A 17,495-nucleotide genomic window follows, 5' to 3' on the forward strand; every position below is an offset into this window, starting at 1 on the left:
GATTCATTTGAAAAAAGAGATCTAATCCGAGCTAACGGCCGCCGCAAATAACGTCGAGCTTTCTGAAATTTTTCGTTCGCGCGAGCGCTGTGCTATTTTCAGCGCCTAATTAGACTGAGATACGCTTATTATATACGGCAGCCCCGACAATGTAATTTCGCCAACGCCTAGCCGAATATAAACAAAGTTTCTAAGCACCTTTCTCGCACCTCGATACAGCATCATATACAAAAGGATAATCCAGGCGGTATCTCGAGGAAATAACAGGACGACTCAATATCGCGCGGGGGGATTATAGGAAAGCGTAAATCCAGCGGAGAAAATTCCGATAGAAAGCGAGGAAAAGGCGCATTGTGCGCGTGTATTCCGTACACGCGATCGGCTCTCGATAATTCGGAGATTTAATTTATGCCCTCGGATTTTCTCGCGCGCGTACGAGCGAGCGGCTTTTAACGTCCGTTACTTTACGAGCGAGCGCGGCGGTCAGCTTTTACGGCTGCGCGAAACATTGTTACTTTAGTGCTTCCGAATTGAAATGCGCGAGTGTAGGAGCGATAAGCGAGAGACGGCGGGAAAATTAAAGAAACTGAGAACTTATCCGAAAGGCGAACGAGAATCCATTAGCGCTCGCTCGGAGTTGTGGGTTTACTGGCTTGGATAATTTGACTGTTGCGCGATTATTAGAAGGGGAAAACAACGACTCGTTTATCGCGAATTGGGAATTGAGACGCGCGTTCGAATGGAGCAAACATTCCTGTCTCCAGACGTCAGTGCTCCATATCCATCTATCAAGGCGATCTAACAAGCGCATAACGGCACACCGGGACACATACCAGTGCTCCCGTCCTACGGCACGTATAATCTCGGAAAAAATGATCCCGTGTGTGTGTGTGTGTGTGTGTGTATGACACAAAGGACGATCGGTCCCCGCGATAGTTCTCGAGATCGATCTCTCGAGGAGTGACACACGCCGCTCTGAGCTCTCGGGTCAGTGCACGAATTTTTCACTACAAACACTAAATACTCACTCGTCCGCAGCTCGTCTAGCGTTTCAGCGGCTCATTACTCGACACGCGAAGCCGCGCATAATCCGGACGTCCTCGCCTAGGTACAGTTACAGATCGCGAGGCGTAAAAAATAATCTCGCGCGTTCTTCAACGAGGCTTAGGATTGAGTTCCGAGACGAGCTCGCGCGCGCGCGAGAATCGGAGATGTAAATACGCGCGGCTCCCGTGTACTCGCGCGTGCGCGCATATCTGTCGAGTCTGCTATCCGGTTTTGAATCTGCGTTTCTGGATTATTTCTATGTTAATGCGCCTTGGAAGCGCGACGTCGACGACGTCGTTCCCGACTGGCAGACAAACGCCGGCAATTCGCCTTTAAGAGCGTACTTGTACGGCCGTTATAAAAAAGCTCGCGACGCGACCGGCCGCCATTACAGACGGACCCGTTTGAGCGGGCGATTCGAAACGTGTTTTCGGCCTTCTTAATCGCGCTCAGCCGTATGGCTTTTCAGAAAACCTCGAGATACGCGATCTCGACGGAGAAAAGCTGCGACTGTTTGGAAAACTGCAGCTCGCGCCATAATTTACTCGGAGCTTATCGATCCAGTTCGACGTGTAAAACGCGCGTGTATCGCCCGGCGATCGAAGTCCCTTATTCTCTCGTTCGATACACGGAGGAGATAATTTTCGCAGGTGCGCGCGAGCTCAGAGTCCGAAAGCTACGCTCGATATAAATAAAGACAAGAGTCACATTTATCGAGCCGGCCGCAACTCAATAATCTCTTCTGGAGATAAGCGGCGCCGCGTCCATCTCGTTGTCTCTCGCGAATCTCTTTCTCCGAATCGACTCGACGCACGCGCGTAACTCAGGCCGGGCAGATAAGCAAGATGAACGAGAGCGACGCGAGCGTGGCACTGATAAAACCGGAAGCGCGAAAGAGATATAAACGCCGCGAGAGGGAGTGTCGAGTGTAGAAGAAGATCCGTCTGATCGACACCCGAAAACTCGATGCTTTGCGTTCGGCGGATACATATTCATCGGCTATACCGGGAAAGAGCAGAGGAATTATTACTGTACGGTTTAATTGGCCTTCGGGGAAACGGCTTTGGTTGTTATTGAATTTTATCGCGGCCGGGAGAGTCGTACTTTCGCTGTGTTTTCTCGGGATTTCTCGCGCTCATTGTCCGATTCCGATGGAACAACGCGAGAGCGGCTGGCTGTGTATAACGGTGTATATTCTACGAGAGAGAGAGAGAGAGAGAGAGAGAAAAACGCGGAAGAGCATCCCCCGCGCCATAAAAGTCCCGGAGGACGTCTTCATCCTCTCGCGCGTGGACACACACTGTTGCGCCTAGTAATGAGAGCGAGAGAACCGATTTTAACGATCGGTGAATATTCAGCCGCGGTCTCGCGCGATCGGCTAATAATTGAATTTCAGAAAGCCGCGAGCTGAGCGGAAACGAACAGTTTCGATCAGATGCAGGAATTCGGATTTATAGATCCGTCTCGGGGCTGTAAATTGAAACGTCCGCGCGGCAGAAGCTCCGCCGATGTCCTACACGGCATACATATGGACGAGTGTGTGTTTTGTCCAATTTATCGACGATAAAGCATTTTTCCGGAATAGCAAGCGGCAAAACCTGCGAAATTCCTCGCATACGCAATGAGCAATAACGAGCTCGAACGAGGAGCACGTGTAAGCGCGGCGAAGAAGTTGGAAGAAAAAGAAGCAACAATCCGAGCCGTTAAACCCCCGGCGAATGAATTTTCGCGAGGAGGAACGCTCGTAAACGCGAAAAGGCGCGCGCTCGCGGTATAGGACGGCCGTGTATACGGGATCTGCCAGCTGCGAGTGTGGAAAACGGCTTAATTATGGTTACGCTCTCAGACGCGGGTAATTAGCTCGTTTTTCACACCTATGCTCTTTTCCAGTCGCACTGATTGCATCTCGAAATATCATCGCGTACTTATAAGAGAGCCGACATCCATCATGCGGGCCGATCGTGTATAATGAATTTTCATCGACGCAAAACTTCCAACACAAGCCGAGCGGAATTGTCACATTTATCATAGTTACACGACGGCCGCGCGGCGCATAATGTCTCGATTAAGAAAACGCTCATATTCCCAGGAAAAGAGAACGCGCTCGTAGGTCTATATACCCCCTTCAAAACGATCCCGAGAACGTATGTTGTCGGGCTCTATACGCACGATTAAATTTACTCCCTCTCTCGGAGATGAATTTTCCGCGCGCGCACACCATAAGGTCTCAATTTCGCCGAATGATAAATTATATATTCGTCGTGCGATCGGCGCGTGTCCAAGAGCTAACCTCGGCGGTATCTATACAAGCTGCACCTTTGTCGCGCAGGTACACACGCACACACACACATGCACTCGCGGATGAAATACGAGCGCGATCGAGGGGAACACACACGCGCTGCATTACGGGCCGTTTGTACGTGCGCTCGGCCGCGCTGCAAGTACAGTACATCGAGGGACGATTATCGGCTCGCGCTGTGTGTTATATGTATGTATAAGCTAGAGCTCGGAATTTCGACTGGGGATAAAAAGGATAAAAAGCGCGGAATCAGAGTCGATGATAAAAATCCCGCGGCCTAGTATGTACTCGAAAGAGAGGAGAGAGAAAAAAGGGGGAGACACTCCCAACGAGCAGCAGCAGCGCGAGAACGACCGTAGCTACAGCAGCAGCAGCAGCAGCAGCAGCAGCAAGAAGAAGTAGAAGGCGGTGGCCACGAGAGGAGGAAGGAAGAAGTGAGGAGAGCGCTGAACGCTCGGCTCGAGGTGAATGCACGATTATGTGATCACCGGAGGATGCGCTCCTACTTCTCCCTTTTTTTTCCAGCTCTTCGCATTTTTTTTTTGTTTTTTTTTTTATTTTTACTGCCGCCGGCGCGAAACTCGTTTTCACCGAGCGACACGCGCTCGAGCGATTCTCGCCGAAAAGCTGCTGCCCCTTGCGAATCTTGGTGGATTTTTACATTATAAGAGTGAATATAATCGAATCGCGCGCGGGGGTATGTACATCGATTAAAACGATGCAAAAATAAGCGCCGGAGAAAGGGGAGCGTGCAAGACATAGAGATATCAGTCGCACCCCCCGGGGAGAGCGCGCCGATCGCGAGGAGCCACCCAAGGAGCGCGCGCTGCTCGATAACTCGCCCGTAGCGGCGAATCCCTCTTTCGCTCGGCTCTATTCAAACTTTAAAAAGTAATTACGATATACACAGGGAGGATGAATCGAGCGTTTTCCCTATTGTCTTAGACAATAAATCGGCATTGCGCTGTGTATAAGATCGAGAGCACCTGCGTCCAATTAAACGCCCGTAAATATGATCCGAAAGAACTACGTTCCGCATTACAGCTATCTCTCTCTCTCGAACTTTTCAATTACATGCCAGCGCGATATGTCTTCGAAAAGAGATCGCCGGGCTAGTACCGAGCATATGGCCATAAATTACGAGCGCGTACACACAACGGCGAGTTTTCGAAATCCGCGCCAGAGAGAGAGAGAGAGAAAGAGCGATTATCGTGCGCGGCTCGTTACGTGTATACACGCCCGCGCCCAGGAGAGATCTCGCGAGGAGACAGCTTGTCTTGGAATTCTAGCGGCTCTCGGCTGGTATAATATAACGGACGCTGCAGCGCGGCGGCCTTTATTGATTTATTCCCCGCGCTCTATAACGATTTCGATTTCGGATGTATCGATTTTTCTTCTCGCTCCGCCGATTAGCCACGCCGTTCTGTGTAGCATAGTAGAGCCTGCGTATTTATCTGGAACAAGGATGTCGGATCTTATCGGAGCGGAAAATTAATAACTCGAGCGACGGCCAGCTCGCTCCCCGCGCAGGAGAAAAAAGTACACAGGCTTATATTATATATTCGGCTTCGTATCCGCGACGCAAAAATCGACCTATATAGCTCTATTAACCGGCTTGTCTATACGTCTTTTTACGCAGATCCTCCGGTGAGATATACGCGAGGCGGCTTTGTGCGCGCGGTGTAAAGCGATATTGAAATTTGCCCGGCTCTATACGTGTGTAATTATAACGCCCGGGGAAAAATCGCCTCGCTGATCGGATAATTGAGCGCTTTTCTTTCGGTGATCGGCTCTCTTTCTCACCTGTGATTAATGGCTGTGGTCGTGTATTGCCAAAAAGTTCAACGAGCTTTCGAACGATGATGTCGCGACTTTTTCAACCGACGCGTCAGCTCTCCCGAGTTCCTCGAATTTCCGAGTCGTTGTTCCTCCTCCTCCTCCTCCTCCTCCTCCTTACAGCTGTGAAACAACACTTTTGCGCGCGCTGTTTATATACCGAGAGACGAACAAAAAATAATACACGGTCTCGATCGATCGCGTCCGCGAGCGACATCAATATATTAATTAATAACTCAGCGAGCGCGGGCACGCGCGAGGAGTCAATAATTAAATGAGGATAAAAAATTAATTGCACGCGAATTCCAGAGTAGTAGCCGTTCTCCCTCGCTCTCGAAATCGCCCAGTCATCATCGTCCTCTGCTCGATCGCTCCGATACGCATTTCGCCGCAGCCTCTGTGTACGTGTTGTAGGCATATATATATATATATATATATATATATATATATATATATATATACAGCACGCCTACCTGTGTACAGCAGTGAGAGAGAGAGAGAGAGAAAAAGGCGCTGCGCGAGATTCCGATCGGCGAGAGCAGCGCGCGCGCGCGCGCGTCGGGCATTAGGCTAGGACGTTCAATTTATAGCAATTATGAAGCACAATAATAACGGCTATAGATGCTGCTCGCGGATACGGACCTCTTGCGCTCTGACGCAAGCGAGGCTTTTATATGTATGTACAATCGGAGCACGAACGGTAGTGCGCTCTCGCGGAAGTCGAAATTTTCAGCCGTGTCTCTAATTTTGATATAGGATGTATATACGAATAAACTTACCATACATTCCGTCCAATTACTCAGATCCCGCGAGGGCTATTTTACGATTCGGGCGAAATCACTCGCATAACCGCGCGGAATGTCTCTGATGGCCAACTCGTCGGAATCCGCGAGGCGCGATATAAACCTCGATATAATTTCGCCGATCGTAAAAGCTGCACCAGCTGATTTTCCGGGAAACAGCGGACGTTTTAGGCGAGATGCGCCGTTTCCTTCTATAATCACTTTCCCGGAATGCACTACTTGCCGCGCGCGACTGTATATATTCGCGTTTTGTTTGGAAATTTTATACGATACAGTACGAGCGCACAAAGCGTGTATACGCGCGGCTTATCTCACGATTCACGAGCGTTATGCTATGCGCGATGCAGCCGATGTTTTATTTATACGCATCAGTTCTCGACAAAGGGGGAAAAAACTATGCGATCGATGCATGCGTTTCCAGTTATGCGCTCTCGATCGTAATATCGCTCTGCGGCGCATGCCCAATATGCCCGCATGCTTATTACTGCCCTAATCTCGCAACATTGTTTCTCAACGCTCTGTATGCAGAGCAATATCTCCCGAATATTTACAGCGTCTCCGGCGAAGCGGCTTGGAATAACAGCGTAAATACCCGAGACTCCCTCTTATTCTCTAAACACAGGTACACACACACACACACACACGAGAGATTATATTTCTGATCGGAGTATCGACAATGTTGCATCAGAACCCACGCACCGCATCTGCATGCGATCATATATATAGCTAGAGCACGCACGTATATAGCGAAATTTGCATTTACAACTGCTTCTTGAAAATCACGGCTGGGACGCTAATAAATAATTTTCAGACTGCGCGCGATCTTGATACATTATTTATTAGCATCGTTAAGCAACACGACGCGGTTTATATCGCGCGGGCGTGGATCGTCGTCGTCGTCGTCGCGAGTCGAGGGAAAAATTCACCGCCGCCGATAAAATAGGCTACTACCGACGCCGCGCGTAAGAGTCGTTAAATTCGCACGTGTCCGGAATGCGTTTGGAGGATAATAAAAGCGGGCAAAAATCACGCGGATACAATGTTTTCCATGCAGCTCGATCGCCGTTAACCACACGGTGTATACTGCCCCGTCAATTTTCAATTAAAACGAAATCGTCTTCTCGGAGAAAACGTCTGCCCTCGAGGCCGTGCATCAGCGTGTACGAGAATTGCACACGTCGGATGCCCGCGGCGAGGAGTATTATGTATACTCCTGGCGGTTTTTTTTTTTTTTTCTTCTGTATACAGCAGCCGTCCGTCGGAGCTCAGTCGCATTGCAAGCTCATTACGCCGAGCGTCAGCGACACGTGGGTGTCGTATGTTATAGTTGAGAAGCTGTATTAGGAAGAGACTCGAGTGACAGGTGATCCCCGAATGCCCGCGATGATTTTTTATGGACTCGAGCGTCTCTCGGAGGAAACGTCGATCACGGCTGTCGAAGCGATGGGAAAGTTTAGTATATATGGAGAGTCGTGTGTGTTTCGGTGACGAGAATATTTACATATACCGAGCAGTCGCGCTCACGGCCAGCCGCTTATTGAAAAAAAAAAATAATAATAATAATAATAATAATCGATAAAGTCAACGCACGCGAGTGGCACACGGCTCGCTAAATCATATGCATATATACTCGCGCGTTTTTTCAATGGCTCGAGCGTCTTAGAATCGATCCCAAAGTGACAAACAAAGCTCGCAGGCGCACACGAAGCTATTTACATCGGTTCTCGTTAAACCAGTATCGAAAATAAACGCGCGCAACAGCCTCTCCCGACTCGTGTGTGTGTGTGTGTGTGTGTGTGTGCTATCCTCAAACAAAATAAATCTCTCAGCGCGGAGAGTGCACGCAAATGTTTGCCGTGTCCGGCGCTGCGCGTGTATATATATATATATATATATATATATATATATATATGTATATATAGCACGAGGAAAAACTTACCGCCAAGTGCGCGCGTGCGTATACGTATGTAGAGTCGTCGGTGAGTATATGCAAGCGAGTAGAAGAGTCACTATCTTCATTAACGCCCGATGAGCAAGCTGCAGCGACGTCGCTTCTTGCTCGGATTCTGATTGCCCAGCGCATCACATTATCATTTTATCTCTCGGCTGCTGCTGCTGCTGCTGCTGCTGCTTCTTCACACTGATGCTATTCTCACTCGATGAAACGTAAGTATTCGCGGAGTTGTTCGTCACGTTTGCCGGGCTGCTCGACTCGCGCGGAATGACAATGATATTCGGCCCCGGCGTATAATCACAGCACACGCGAGATAAGCCGTTGCGCAGTGAGAAAAAAAAATCGAGCGAAAAAGTCCTCGCGTATACGGAGGCGTATCGCTTGGGAAATGAGCTGCGGAGTGTGATTATGAGAGAGGAATGAGGAGAGGAGAGAACGCGCTCGCGCGAGCTCTTACGCTGTCGAGAAGAACGGCGGCGAACGACTGAGGCAGAGGCCCCGTCCGAGCCGGCGCTGAGGCTGGGTCCATACAGCCAGTCGCTCGCGGGGCCCTCGTTTTCTCTCTCTCTCTGTCTCTCTCTCTCTCTCTTTCTCTTCTCTCGAAGCAACAGAGGTGGATCGTCCGAGAGAGAGAGAGAGAGAGGCTGCTGCCGGTTCGGGACCCGTTCGGCCGCTTCGCGATTCCTCGGCTCGCTGCATTGCTCTCCATATCCGAGTCTCTCTCTCTCTCTCTCTCTCTCTCTCTGACTCTCGCAGTCTCTCGTTTTATAAGCGTCTCGCTCCGGGTTTTTGATCCCTTTTTTTTTCGCCGCCGCCGCCGCGCGCGCGGCCGAATGATTCCTCCTCGGCTTCTTTTTTCATTCGGCTCTCTCTCTCTCTCGCCCTTTTTTGACGCGCGGCTTTGACTTTTTCCGCTGCTCCTCCGATTACGTATCTAGCTTACTTTTATCTTCGACGAAGACGTACTTTTTCACTGTATTACAAGCATGCGAGAACGTACACAGAGCCAGACTGACTGTATCGCGCAGCGAAAAGTAGAGAAGCCCTTCCACCCCCTGCAATCAAATATAGGGACGCTCCCTGCCATCGCAACGCAGACGCGCGTCCGAATTCATACACAGGCGATATATACACAAAGTGCACACATGCACCGCTAATGCATCGCCGGCGTAGGGGGGATCCTCTCTCTCTCGCTCTCTCTCTCTCTCTCTCTCTCTCCGTCTTTCCGCGCTACGCCCCACGACTAGTCGGGGTTGGGGCCGGGCTCCGCCGCGAGCCAATGGCCTCGCTCTAACGGGCCGCGTCTAACGCTCGCCGAGCGAGCAAGAGAGAGAGAGACACGCGGAGAAAGAGTTGAGCTGCTGTCGCTGAGCGGGTGGGGGCAGCTGCGCTCGAGATAAGACACGCGGTAGCGCGAGGGGGGACGTACGTCGCGCGTCGCGTTTCATTTTTCAGCCGCCGCCTTGAATCCCTGCCTTGAACCTGATTTTTTTTTTCTTCTTCTTATCACCTCCGGCAGGCCAACGAGGCTGTTTTGACTTAGGTATTTTTGTTTATCATCGGCTATGTGAGTTAAAGGGACTAAAAACAGTAGTTATGAGGTTCTAGTGAAAAAACTATATGGCGCTATGTAAAACAGTTATAGCGTGAGCGGTCTGAACACCCCAACGAGGCTTCTCCGACGTAGCTGGCCCACCGCTACATATGCGCTCCGGGCGAAGATAGCGAAGAGGGAGACAGGAAAGCGCCTATGCGCCACCTATCGTCGCGGCTCGGAGTGTTGGAGCTGTTCGGATCGGCGATTTTCTAAATCTCAGCAGAGGAGCTGTACACAAACGCTTGTTTATATTGACAGCTTCGCTATGAAACTCTGGGCTCGTCGGCGACTAGTTACCGGTCAGTTAGCGCTAGGCCGATCGCCGGGTCAGGTGATTTTAAAATTACCCAAACTTTTTTTTTTTAACCTAACGCGATGCTCTCGCTGTGATAGTTTTTTTCTTCTACACAAAAGAGTGCGAAGCACCAGTTTTACCCGCGTTCGCATGCGATCAATCGAGATGCATCGGCTGGTGGTAGAGAACAATCTGCGTCGGGACTACGACGTCGAGATCAGGGGTAACAGCGAGGCTGTCTCCACACCGCTGCGCGGAAATCTCCTCGCCCCGCCTCGACGCGTGCTGGACTTCGAGCCGGTGAGTCCTTGGCATTTTGATTCCTTATTTTCTTAATTTTCCCGTTTCCCGATCGTTTACAAAGCGACGAATAGCCCGGAATGCGAGCCAACCGAGCATCTCGAAAAATCGGCTCGAGAGATCGGTTTGATGCGGAAGAAAAAAAACAATGCTCTCGCGTGGGCACGCATTGCGCAACTCTCTCTCTCTCTCTCTCGGCGCGCGTTCTAGTCAAACAGACACCATATGGAATTTTTTCCGCTAATCGCGAATCCGAGCTCGGCTCTAAAAGCCTTTCCTGGTTCGACACAGCCGCGCGCGAGCCCGAGCAGAACTGCGCGATAGCGCTCGCGTGCCACACACACACACACTCTTACACGCTTACACACACGCGGACAGACCTCGCGGGCGATGTAGTTTGAGGGATGCGAGCTCGGGCAATTTTAAAATGGGTATCGAAAATTTCAAGGGAAACTACGCAAGGTGCTGGAGAGAGAGAGAGAGAGAGAGAGAGAGAGAGAGAGGCGTGCGTGTACGGAGAACCGATAGCTGACTTTTTAAAGCGGCTGGTATGCTAATTTCGCGTGTTCGTCGTCGTTCTCCGCGAGTGTATACACGGTGTGGGGAGAGCATTGCTCCGTATACGCGTATAAACGCACTTCTCGCGAGGCTTTGATGAGCCAAGTGTGTACACTATATACACATCCATTCGGAACAACACAGCGACGAGAGAGAGAGAGAGAGAATTCGGTCGGGAATCGTAATTCACTCCTCAATCTCGGCCCGAGCTCTAAATAACGAATTCCACGTATACGCGTATAGCGTGTGTTAATTCAAATCGTCCTTTTATCGCGCGCTCGGCCATATCCCGCTATGGCGCAATTTATATCTCGCGCCTCGGCGACACATACACACGCTGTGCAGTCTGTTTCCGTATTTAATGGGAGGAAAAGCGCCGCGACTATGCAGCTATTATTCGCATTCCGCGAGGGATAGAGCGAAAAGTCGAGTATTACGTCGCCACAATAAAAATGGATACTCTTACGTTTGTTTCAGGTAAGTCACAGAACGAACCATTATCACGAGCGCACTTTCGATGCTAGCCTCTCGATCGGCTTGTGCACGGTGAGTTGATAGCGAATAAGCGTTAAAGTGACCAATGAGAGAGAAAGAGAGAAGGAGCGAAAAACTAGGCGACCCCCTGCGAACGTCGAAGAAGCAACCCTTTCAGCAGCAGGTGATACCTGTGTGCTCGCTCACAGAATTGGAGAGTCGCCTCGGTTAATCCTCGGCGGGCGCGACACGTGTGCGCGCGAGCGAGAGAGAGAGAGAGAGAGAGAGAGAGAGAGTTTGATGTCATCTGCTGGACGGCAGTACTCTGACCGGTCCGGTAGCACCGTGGGAAGACTCGACCGGTTGCTTGTCTGCTCGCGTTTATTTATTTATTTATTTTTTTTTTTTTTATTATTTTCTCCGACGAGCCTCCTCGAACCTGCCTACGCTTACACACTCCGATGTATCCAGTGCGAAGAGCCTGGAAATTCTTCACTCGGTCTATAACTATTCGTGTATAACCATAATCGTATGGATTAATTAGAAAATCTTTTAAGGACGCGGAAGCCTCTCGCGTTAATAATCAGCAGAGTGGATCGCAGGACCGGTCGCGCACTTTTTTTCCCGCTGCTTTGTATAATAATAAGCGCGCGCCGGCTTTTCGTGCGCGTATATGTATAAAGCGATGATAGGCGCTTTTCTTAGATATTCCTTTGGACTGCTTTGAATTACGAGGCGTCGCGGCCATTCTTCGCCCTCTGCATAAACGAGCCAAAGAGTAAGAGTCTTAAAGTCCCCCGATCCCGAGTCATTTGAATAATATTTAGTTAATGGCTGTTGCGCCGCTTTGTTTGCTTTGGGCGATCGCTCCCTCCCCCCCCCCCCCGTTTGTTGTTTCCAAGCGAGATCCTTCGTCCCTCGTCAAATCGAAGATATCCTCCTTCCATTACGCAAAAATCGCATAACCATTGTTTCACCGAGCGCGAATTCCCAAAGCGACGCAAGCGCAGCGAGTACAACTCGTACAACCCTTCGGGCCCGTATCCACCTTGCGATGAAAAAATCCCCTCCTCGTCCGGCGTCTCCCTCCTCTAGCGCGAACCAACTCGTGTCGCAGGGGGTCTGGGAAAAGTGCGCGATTTTTCGGCGCCGGCTCTCTGCAGAGAACTTAGCTCCATGCAAATCAGCGCGCATATCTCACTTGGCGCGCTGCAGGAACTATACACATGCCTCTTCAACCGTCCGGAAGACGAAGGTCGTCCGAGAAAAATCATCGGCTTTTGTGTCGCGCATCTGTGTTTTCTCCTGGGGGTCCGGCCAGATGATTGATATGGGAAAGTTGTTTTTGGGGAATTTTTCGGTTTTGATCCGAACAAGAGCGAAACTGCATCTGCGCGCATTACGAATTCCGAAAAAAATGCCGCCGCCGCCGCCGAGCGTCCGTTGCACAAAACTAGTTCTGCAACAATCGCGCATTTTCCATAGCCCGAATAATCCCCAGAAAAATCTCCCCAACGCGAGTCGGCCCTTTATACGCTGCAGCTCGTCAAAGAGCGAGGCGAAAAATCGCATGTGCAGAGAGAGAGAGAGAGGCGGTATAGACAGAAAAATCACCCCAGCAGCGGCGGCTCCATATAAATGCATATGTAACTGGTTTCGCTTTTTCCCGACGAGGACAACGACGGCGCAGATGCACCGCGGCGCGCGCGATCTCTCGCGAATATGTTAATGCATTTTAATGCGGCACGTGTAACTGTTTTAATGGCCATGCAAATCGATCCTTGTAAATTACGGGCTCGAAAGGATGCTCTTCGGTAAAAAAAAAAAAAAAAAAAAAAAAAAAAAAAAAATGTCGGTAGCCGTCCTTGGCAGGGATTTCCAAGGCCTTTTGGCGCATCGATTTCAAACGACTTTAACCGCTTCCAGCGCCTCATCAACCCGGCCTCGGTTCAATCGGCGGCCACGTCAACAGGCTTCACCTCCTCGCAGATCAACGTCCTCAAGAACGTCGTCCGCGACGAGCACTCGTCCAGGCAGCTCGCACATGCCGGCTTGCATTCGTACAACGGCAACATCGGCGACCGCTTCATACCTCGTCGCCGAGGCGTCAACGTCGACGCCGCTCACTACCTCCACACTCGCACCGAGAAGTACAAGGAGAACGACGGGCACTACTTGGACGTTTTCGAGGAGGTACGATAAAAAAAGAAATCAACCGGAAGCCCCGATCGAGGCACTTGTATATCTCGATATCTACGCGGGGCTACCGTTTCGAGCGATGCGTATAAATTTACGAGCGCGGCTCTCGATGTTCAATTTAGTTAATTGCCAAGGGCGCACCTCCTCGTGTAGGTACGCGTGTACCGCCTACACCGCGTTCGACACGCCGCGGGAGCTGCTCCCGTAATGGAAGGGACACGCCGAGAGAGATTCTCCATGTGTAATGGAATAAATTAATCTATTTTATCACACACGCAGGTGCAGAACGCGACGGAGCACTGGCGTCGCGAGTACATGCAGAACGCCTTCGGCCGACTGAACATCTTCGAGGGCCTCGGCAACAAGCGCGTCCTGAACATCGGCCGCGAGCCCTCGCTCGCCGGCGCCTACAGACGCCTCGCCATCCAGGAGTTCGTCGACGAGGGCCAGTGGCCCTGTAGACCCCGCAAGCAGCCCCTCATGAGCATGCGCGGCGAGAACTCCAAGCGCTACCGCGATCACGGAGCTCGTGAGTATACACCTATGCGTTACAAGATTCTTTGGAACGATCACCTAACAGTCGACCGCTCGCAGAGATCTTCCGGTTCGCCATGTCGATCAAGGCCCAGAACGTGATAGACTGGAGCGCGAAGGATACCCTGGCCGCCGGCATGTCCAACGCGCTCTGCGTCTGCGACGTCGACTCCAAGTCCTACCTGTCCAAGGTCTACAGGATCGACCACGTCTCGGACCTCTGCTGCGTCAAGTGGAATGCCCAGGGTATTGTTTTCAAAGAATTGTTTTCTAAGAAATCATCCGAGTTCCACGAGTTCGACTCTTGTCGCAGGTACCCAAGTCTCGATGAGCGGCGTCGACGGCCACACGAGTCTCTACGACACCGTCTCCTCCAAGATCGCCTGGACGATAAAGTGTCCCTGCAACGCGCCGAGGTGCATCGTCGCCAGCACCGTTTGGGCCAACAGCGACAAGCACATGATCACGTAAGCTTTCTCCCTCTAGAGTAAAAAGATTGAATAAAGTGATTCGTTTCTGCGCAGCGGCTGCAACAACGGCTACTTGAACATAATAGACACCAGCAGCGGCCGGTCCGTCATGGTGAAGGAGTTCGAGTGCGAGATCCGAGCGATCGCCGTGTCGGTGAAAGACAAGTACCTGGTGCTCAGCGGCACCGACAGGCTCGTCAAGCTCTTCGAGTACCCCTCGATGGAGCCGCTCTTCGAGATCGCCTTCTTCACTACCATCAAGGTGCATAGCGGCGTTTTTGTATCAAATTTTTTTTTTTTAATCAAAATAATAAATTACCCGTTTCAGGCGTTCGCTTGGCACCCCTGGCGCTCGGGCATCCTGTGCATCGGTGGAGGTCCGGGTGACGGAGCTCTGTCCCTCTGGAACGTCAGCACGCAGACGCAGTTGAGCTACAAAAAGGTCGACTTCGTGGGCTCGGTCGACAGCATGATGTTCAACAAGCTCAGTGGAGAGCTGCTCGTCCACTGGTTCTACCTGGCCAACGACAAGCTGCGCTCGAAGATCGTCATCCTCGCCGCGCTGAATCGCGTCGTCGACGCCGTGCCCATCCAGCCCGAGCACAAGATGCTCAACATCATCTGGGGACCAGATCACACCAAGCTGGGTAGGGTCGATTTTCGTTTCTTTACTCTCTCTCTCTCTCTCTCTCCCTTTCTCTCTCTCTCGCCTCTCTTATGTAGGAATGCTTGAGCGAGAACATTTTCATCCCAAGCTATGCACCACCGGGACACGCTGGTGATCTGGGACTTCTTCGGGAACGACGACAAGAATTGGAGCAAGTACAGGAGGACCGACAGAGGCAAGACCAAGACTGTTACCGGCGATTCCAGCGGGCTCTTGCGCATGGCCGACTTCACGAACGCGCACAGTTCCCTGGCGGACGCGAGGCGCGGCAAAAGTTTGGGCTATTACTGTATACGTTGAGCGTTCTCCGTTTCGTTGGGTGTTTCTATGTTTGTTTATCTTTATTTATTGCGTAATCAACGGAGTTTAACTTATACATTTTATTTATTCGAATTTGTGTGTGCTGTGTGCAGTTTATCGAAATCGCCGCTTCGATCGATGATAATCTTTTATTTATTCGTGTACGTAATGTAGCATAACTGTTTTACTCGAGTACCAGCGCAATCGTTTTCGTTTTGTATGCTCTGAAAGCAAACGTTATGTAAAGGTGCCGCTCGTGGCATGGAGAATTTAATCGTGTGATGCAGTATTATAAGATGGCTAATGAAATTAGTCATGCGCGATATTTTACAATGTTTTTACTGAAATCCAAAGCACTGATTGTACGTGTAGTGCGAAAGATATTTCAATAAATTAAATTTTTACTTTTTCATAAACGACCACCTAAATATAACGTCAAAACGTCCTTCATCCGGGAAACAAGATTATTAATCTTTTTCTGTAGTCCGAACTACACGTCAAGCGTCGCGCATTAAATGCGAATAAATCCTTCTCTCCTGCGTTGCGAGCCCGCCTTGAATTACGAAAACTGAAACTAAAATCACACAGTTCCCGTATCTCGCCTTACAAAACCAAGCTCCACACGAGCCAAATTCCAAACGATTTCACACAACAACCAGTACCAAATGACTCTCTAAAACCCCGAGCATCTTATTTCCTCGGCAAGGCCGCGACTCTCGAAGGAGGCAAATGTGCGCGGCGGGTATATATACACTCGCGGCAAATAAGACGCATGGTTGCGGGCGGCCGCTATCTCCGGACATTCATCATGAGGACAGCTCTACACACGGCGCGACTTCCATTTCTCCAGGGCTTCGCGGCGGTGTATGCGTATTAACGAGGGGATGCTGCTGCGCAGATACAGCCGCGTGCGAGAGAGAAAGAGCGCTGGGCGACTGACGCTTGGAGAAATTGAGAGTGAAAGAGGGACCGATTGATAAATTGTTTTCGTTTGATGTGTTAATTCGCTTACCAGCGACGAGAGCTGCGCTTTTGTTAACGCTGCCGCGTACGGACGTTAAAGTCTACGTTATATGCGGGGATAAAATCATCGATTCCCACAATAAGTAAGCATGAGAGAGAGAGAGAGAGAGAGAGAGAGAGACCGGTCGAGGGAAAAGAGAAAAAAAGAAACAGGCAGAAAATTATCATACAGCTCCGCGGAGCTTGTGTACACACGCACACACGTTCTGCACGTGCGAGGCGGCAACACCTTCTCGAGAATTCGCGAAGGCACGTATAATGCCACTCGGCCCGTGCCCGCGCACAGCCCATATCCCCGTTAAGGAGCTTACGGTCGTTTCTCCCGCGCAATAATTTAGACGTAAGTCTCGCGCGAGCGCAGGCTCGGCGTTTCAACTTTTATTGCGCCGCCGCGCTGCTGATCCCGCAAATTATAGGATAAAGAGGAGCCGCGCTGTTAATCAATCGTCCGCGAGCGCAGCTGATTAGGTTCAAGCTTGCAGCAGTCGAGTGTAGAATTTTACCCGGCTCTGGTCCAAGGGATGAAGCGCGGCTAGTTCTCTCTCTCTCTCTCTCTCTCTCTCTCTCTCTCTCTCTCTCTCTCTCTCTCTCGAGAACGGCAATATATATTATACACATAATGCTACTTGTATATGTATGTAAGGTAATTGCTTTTATGAGTGTATTTGCGATTTTCTAAATGCGTTAGATCTAATTTCCCGAGAAATTATTGCTGCAGTTAGGTTTCATTGCCGTATACATAGGCGCGCACGAGAGCGGACCAAGTTGAAAGTAGAAAATTTGATTTTATTAAATTTTCGTTATCGCCTCGGGGAAAGCAGGTTCGACCGGTTTTTAATTTCAATGCGTACAGTAAATATTGGCTTATCTGGATTAAACTGCCGGCCTTTTTTCTTCAACTTTTCAAAAAGCTGTCCCGCAGGCGAGTAGCAGCAGCGCGCTGCGCCAGATTTTTACGCTCGCGCCCCACAAATGTGTTAAATAGATCATCCGTCGCCGTTAGAACGTACACGTTATATACTGCACGTACGCGGGCGCTTACAATGTACAATATATAACTCTCGCTCGCTCAATAATAACGCTGCGGAAAGTATCGGAAGATAAGCGAGTACATTCATACACACTTTGTCGGCGAGCGG

The 17,495-nt window shown here is 50.5% G+C and overlaps 1 protein-coding gene across 3 annotated transcripts; it reads left to right on the plus strand.

Moving 5' to 3' along the window:
- Nucleotides 1–9,826: 9,826 nt before the first annotated feature.
- Nucleotides 9,827–15,749, plus strand: LOC100286822 (cortex). 3 transcript variants are annotated; one of them, XM_016986961.2, is made up of 9 exons: nt 9,827–10,131; nt 11,167–11,235; nt 13,090–13,356; nt 13,642–13,891; nt 13,957–14,142; nt 14,210–14,363; nt 14,421–14,628; nt 14,695–15,013; nt 15,090–15,287. In XM_016986961.2, the coding sequence occupies exons 1-9, from the start codon at nt 9,982–9,984 to the stop codon at nt 15,146–15,148; spliced, it is 1,662 nt and encodes a 553-aa protein (XP_016842450.1). In that variant the 5' UTR covers nt 9,827–9,981; the 3' UTR covers nt 15,149–15,287. The 3 variants fall into 3 exon arrangements, with proteins under 3 accessions (XP_016842450.1, XP_008201923.1, XP_008201925.1); XM_008203701.3 differs by having other exon boundaries at nt 9,828–10,131; nt 15,122–15,749; XM_008203703.3 differs by lacking the exon at nt 11,167–11,235 and having other exon boundaries at nt 9,829–10,131; nt 15,122–15,749.
- The last annotated feature ends 1,746 nt before the right edge of the window (nt 15,750–17,495 follow it).

The sequence above is a fragment of the Nasonia vitripennis genome, chromosome 5 (genome assembly GCF_009193385.2).
Source record: "Nasonia vitripennis strain AsymCx chromosome 5, Nvit_psr_1.1, whole genome shotgun sequence".
NCBI lineage: Eukaryota > Metazoa > Arthropoda > Insecta > Hymenoptera > Pteromalidae > Nasonia > Nasonia vitripennis.

Coding starts and splice junctions, on each gene's coding strand:
- LOC100286822 (XM_008203701.3), top strand. CDS start 9,982: ATGCGATCAATCGAGATGCATCGGCTGGTGGTAGAGAACAATCTGCGT. Junction 10,132..11,166: donor GCGTGCTGGACTTCGAGCCG/GTGAGTCCTTGG, acceptor CGTTTGTTTCAG/GTAAGTCACAGAACGAACCA. Junction 15,014..15,121: donor ACCAGATCACACCAAGCTGG/GTAGGGTCGATT, acceptor TTTCATCCCAAG/CTATGCACCACCGGGACACG.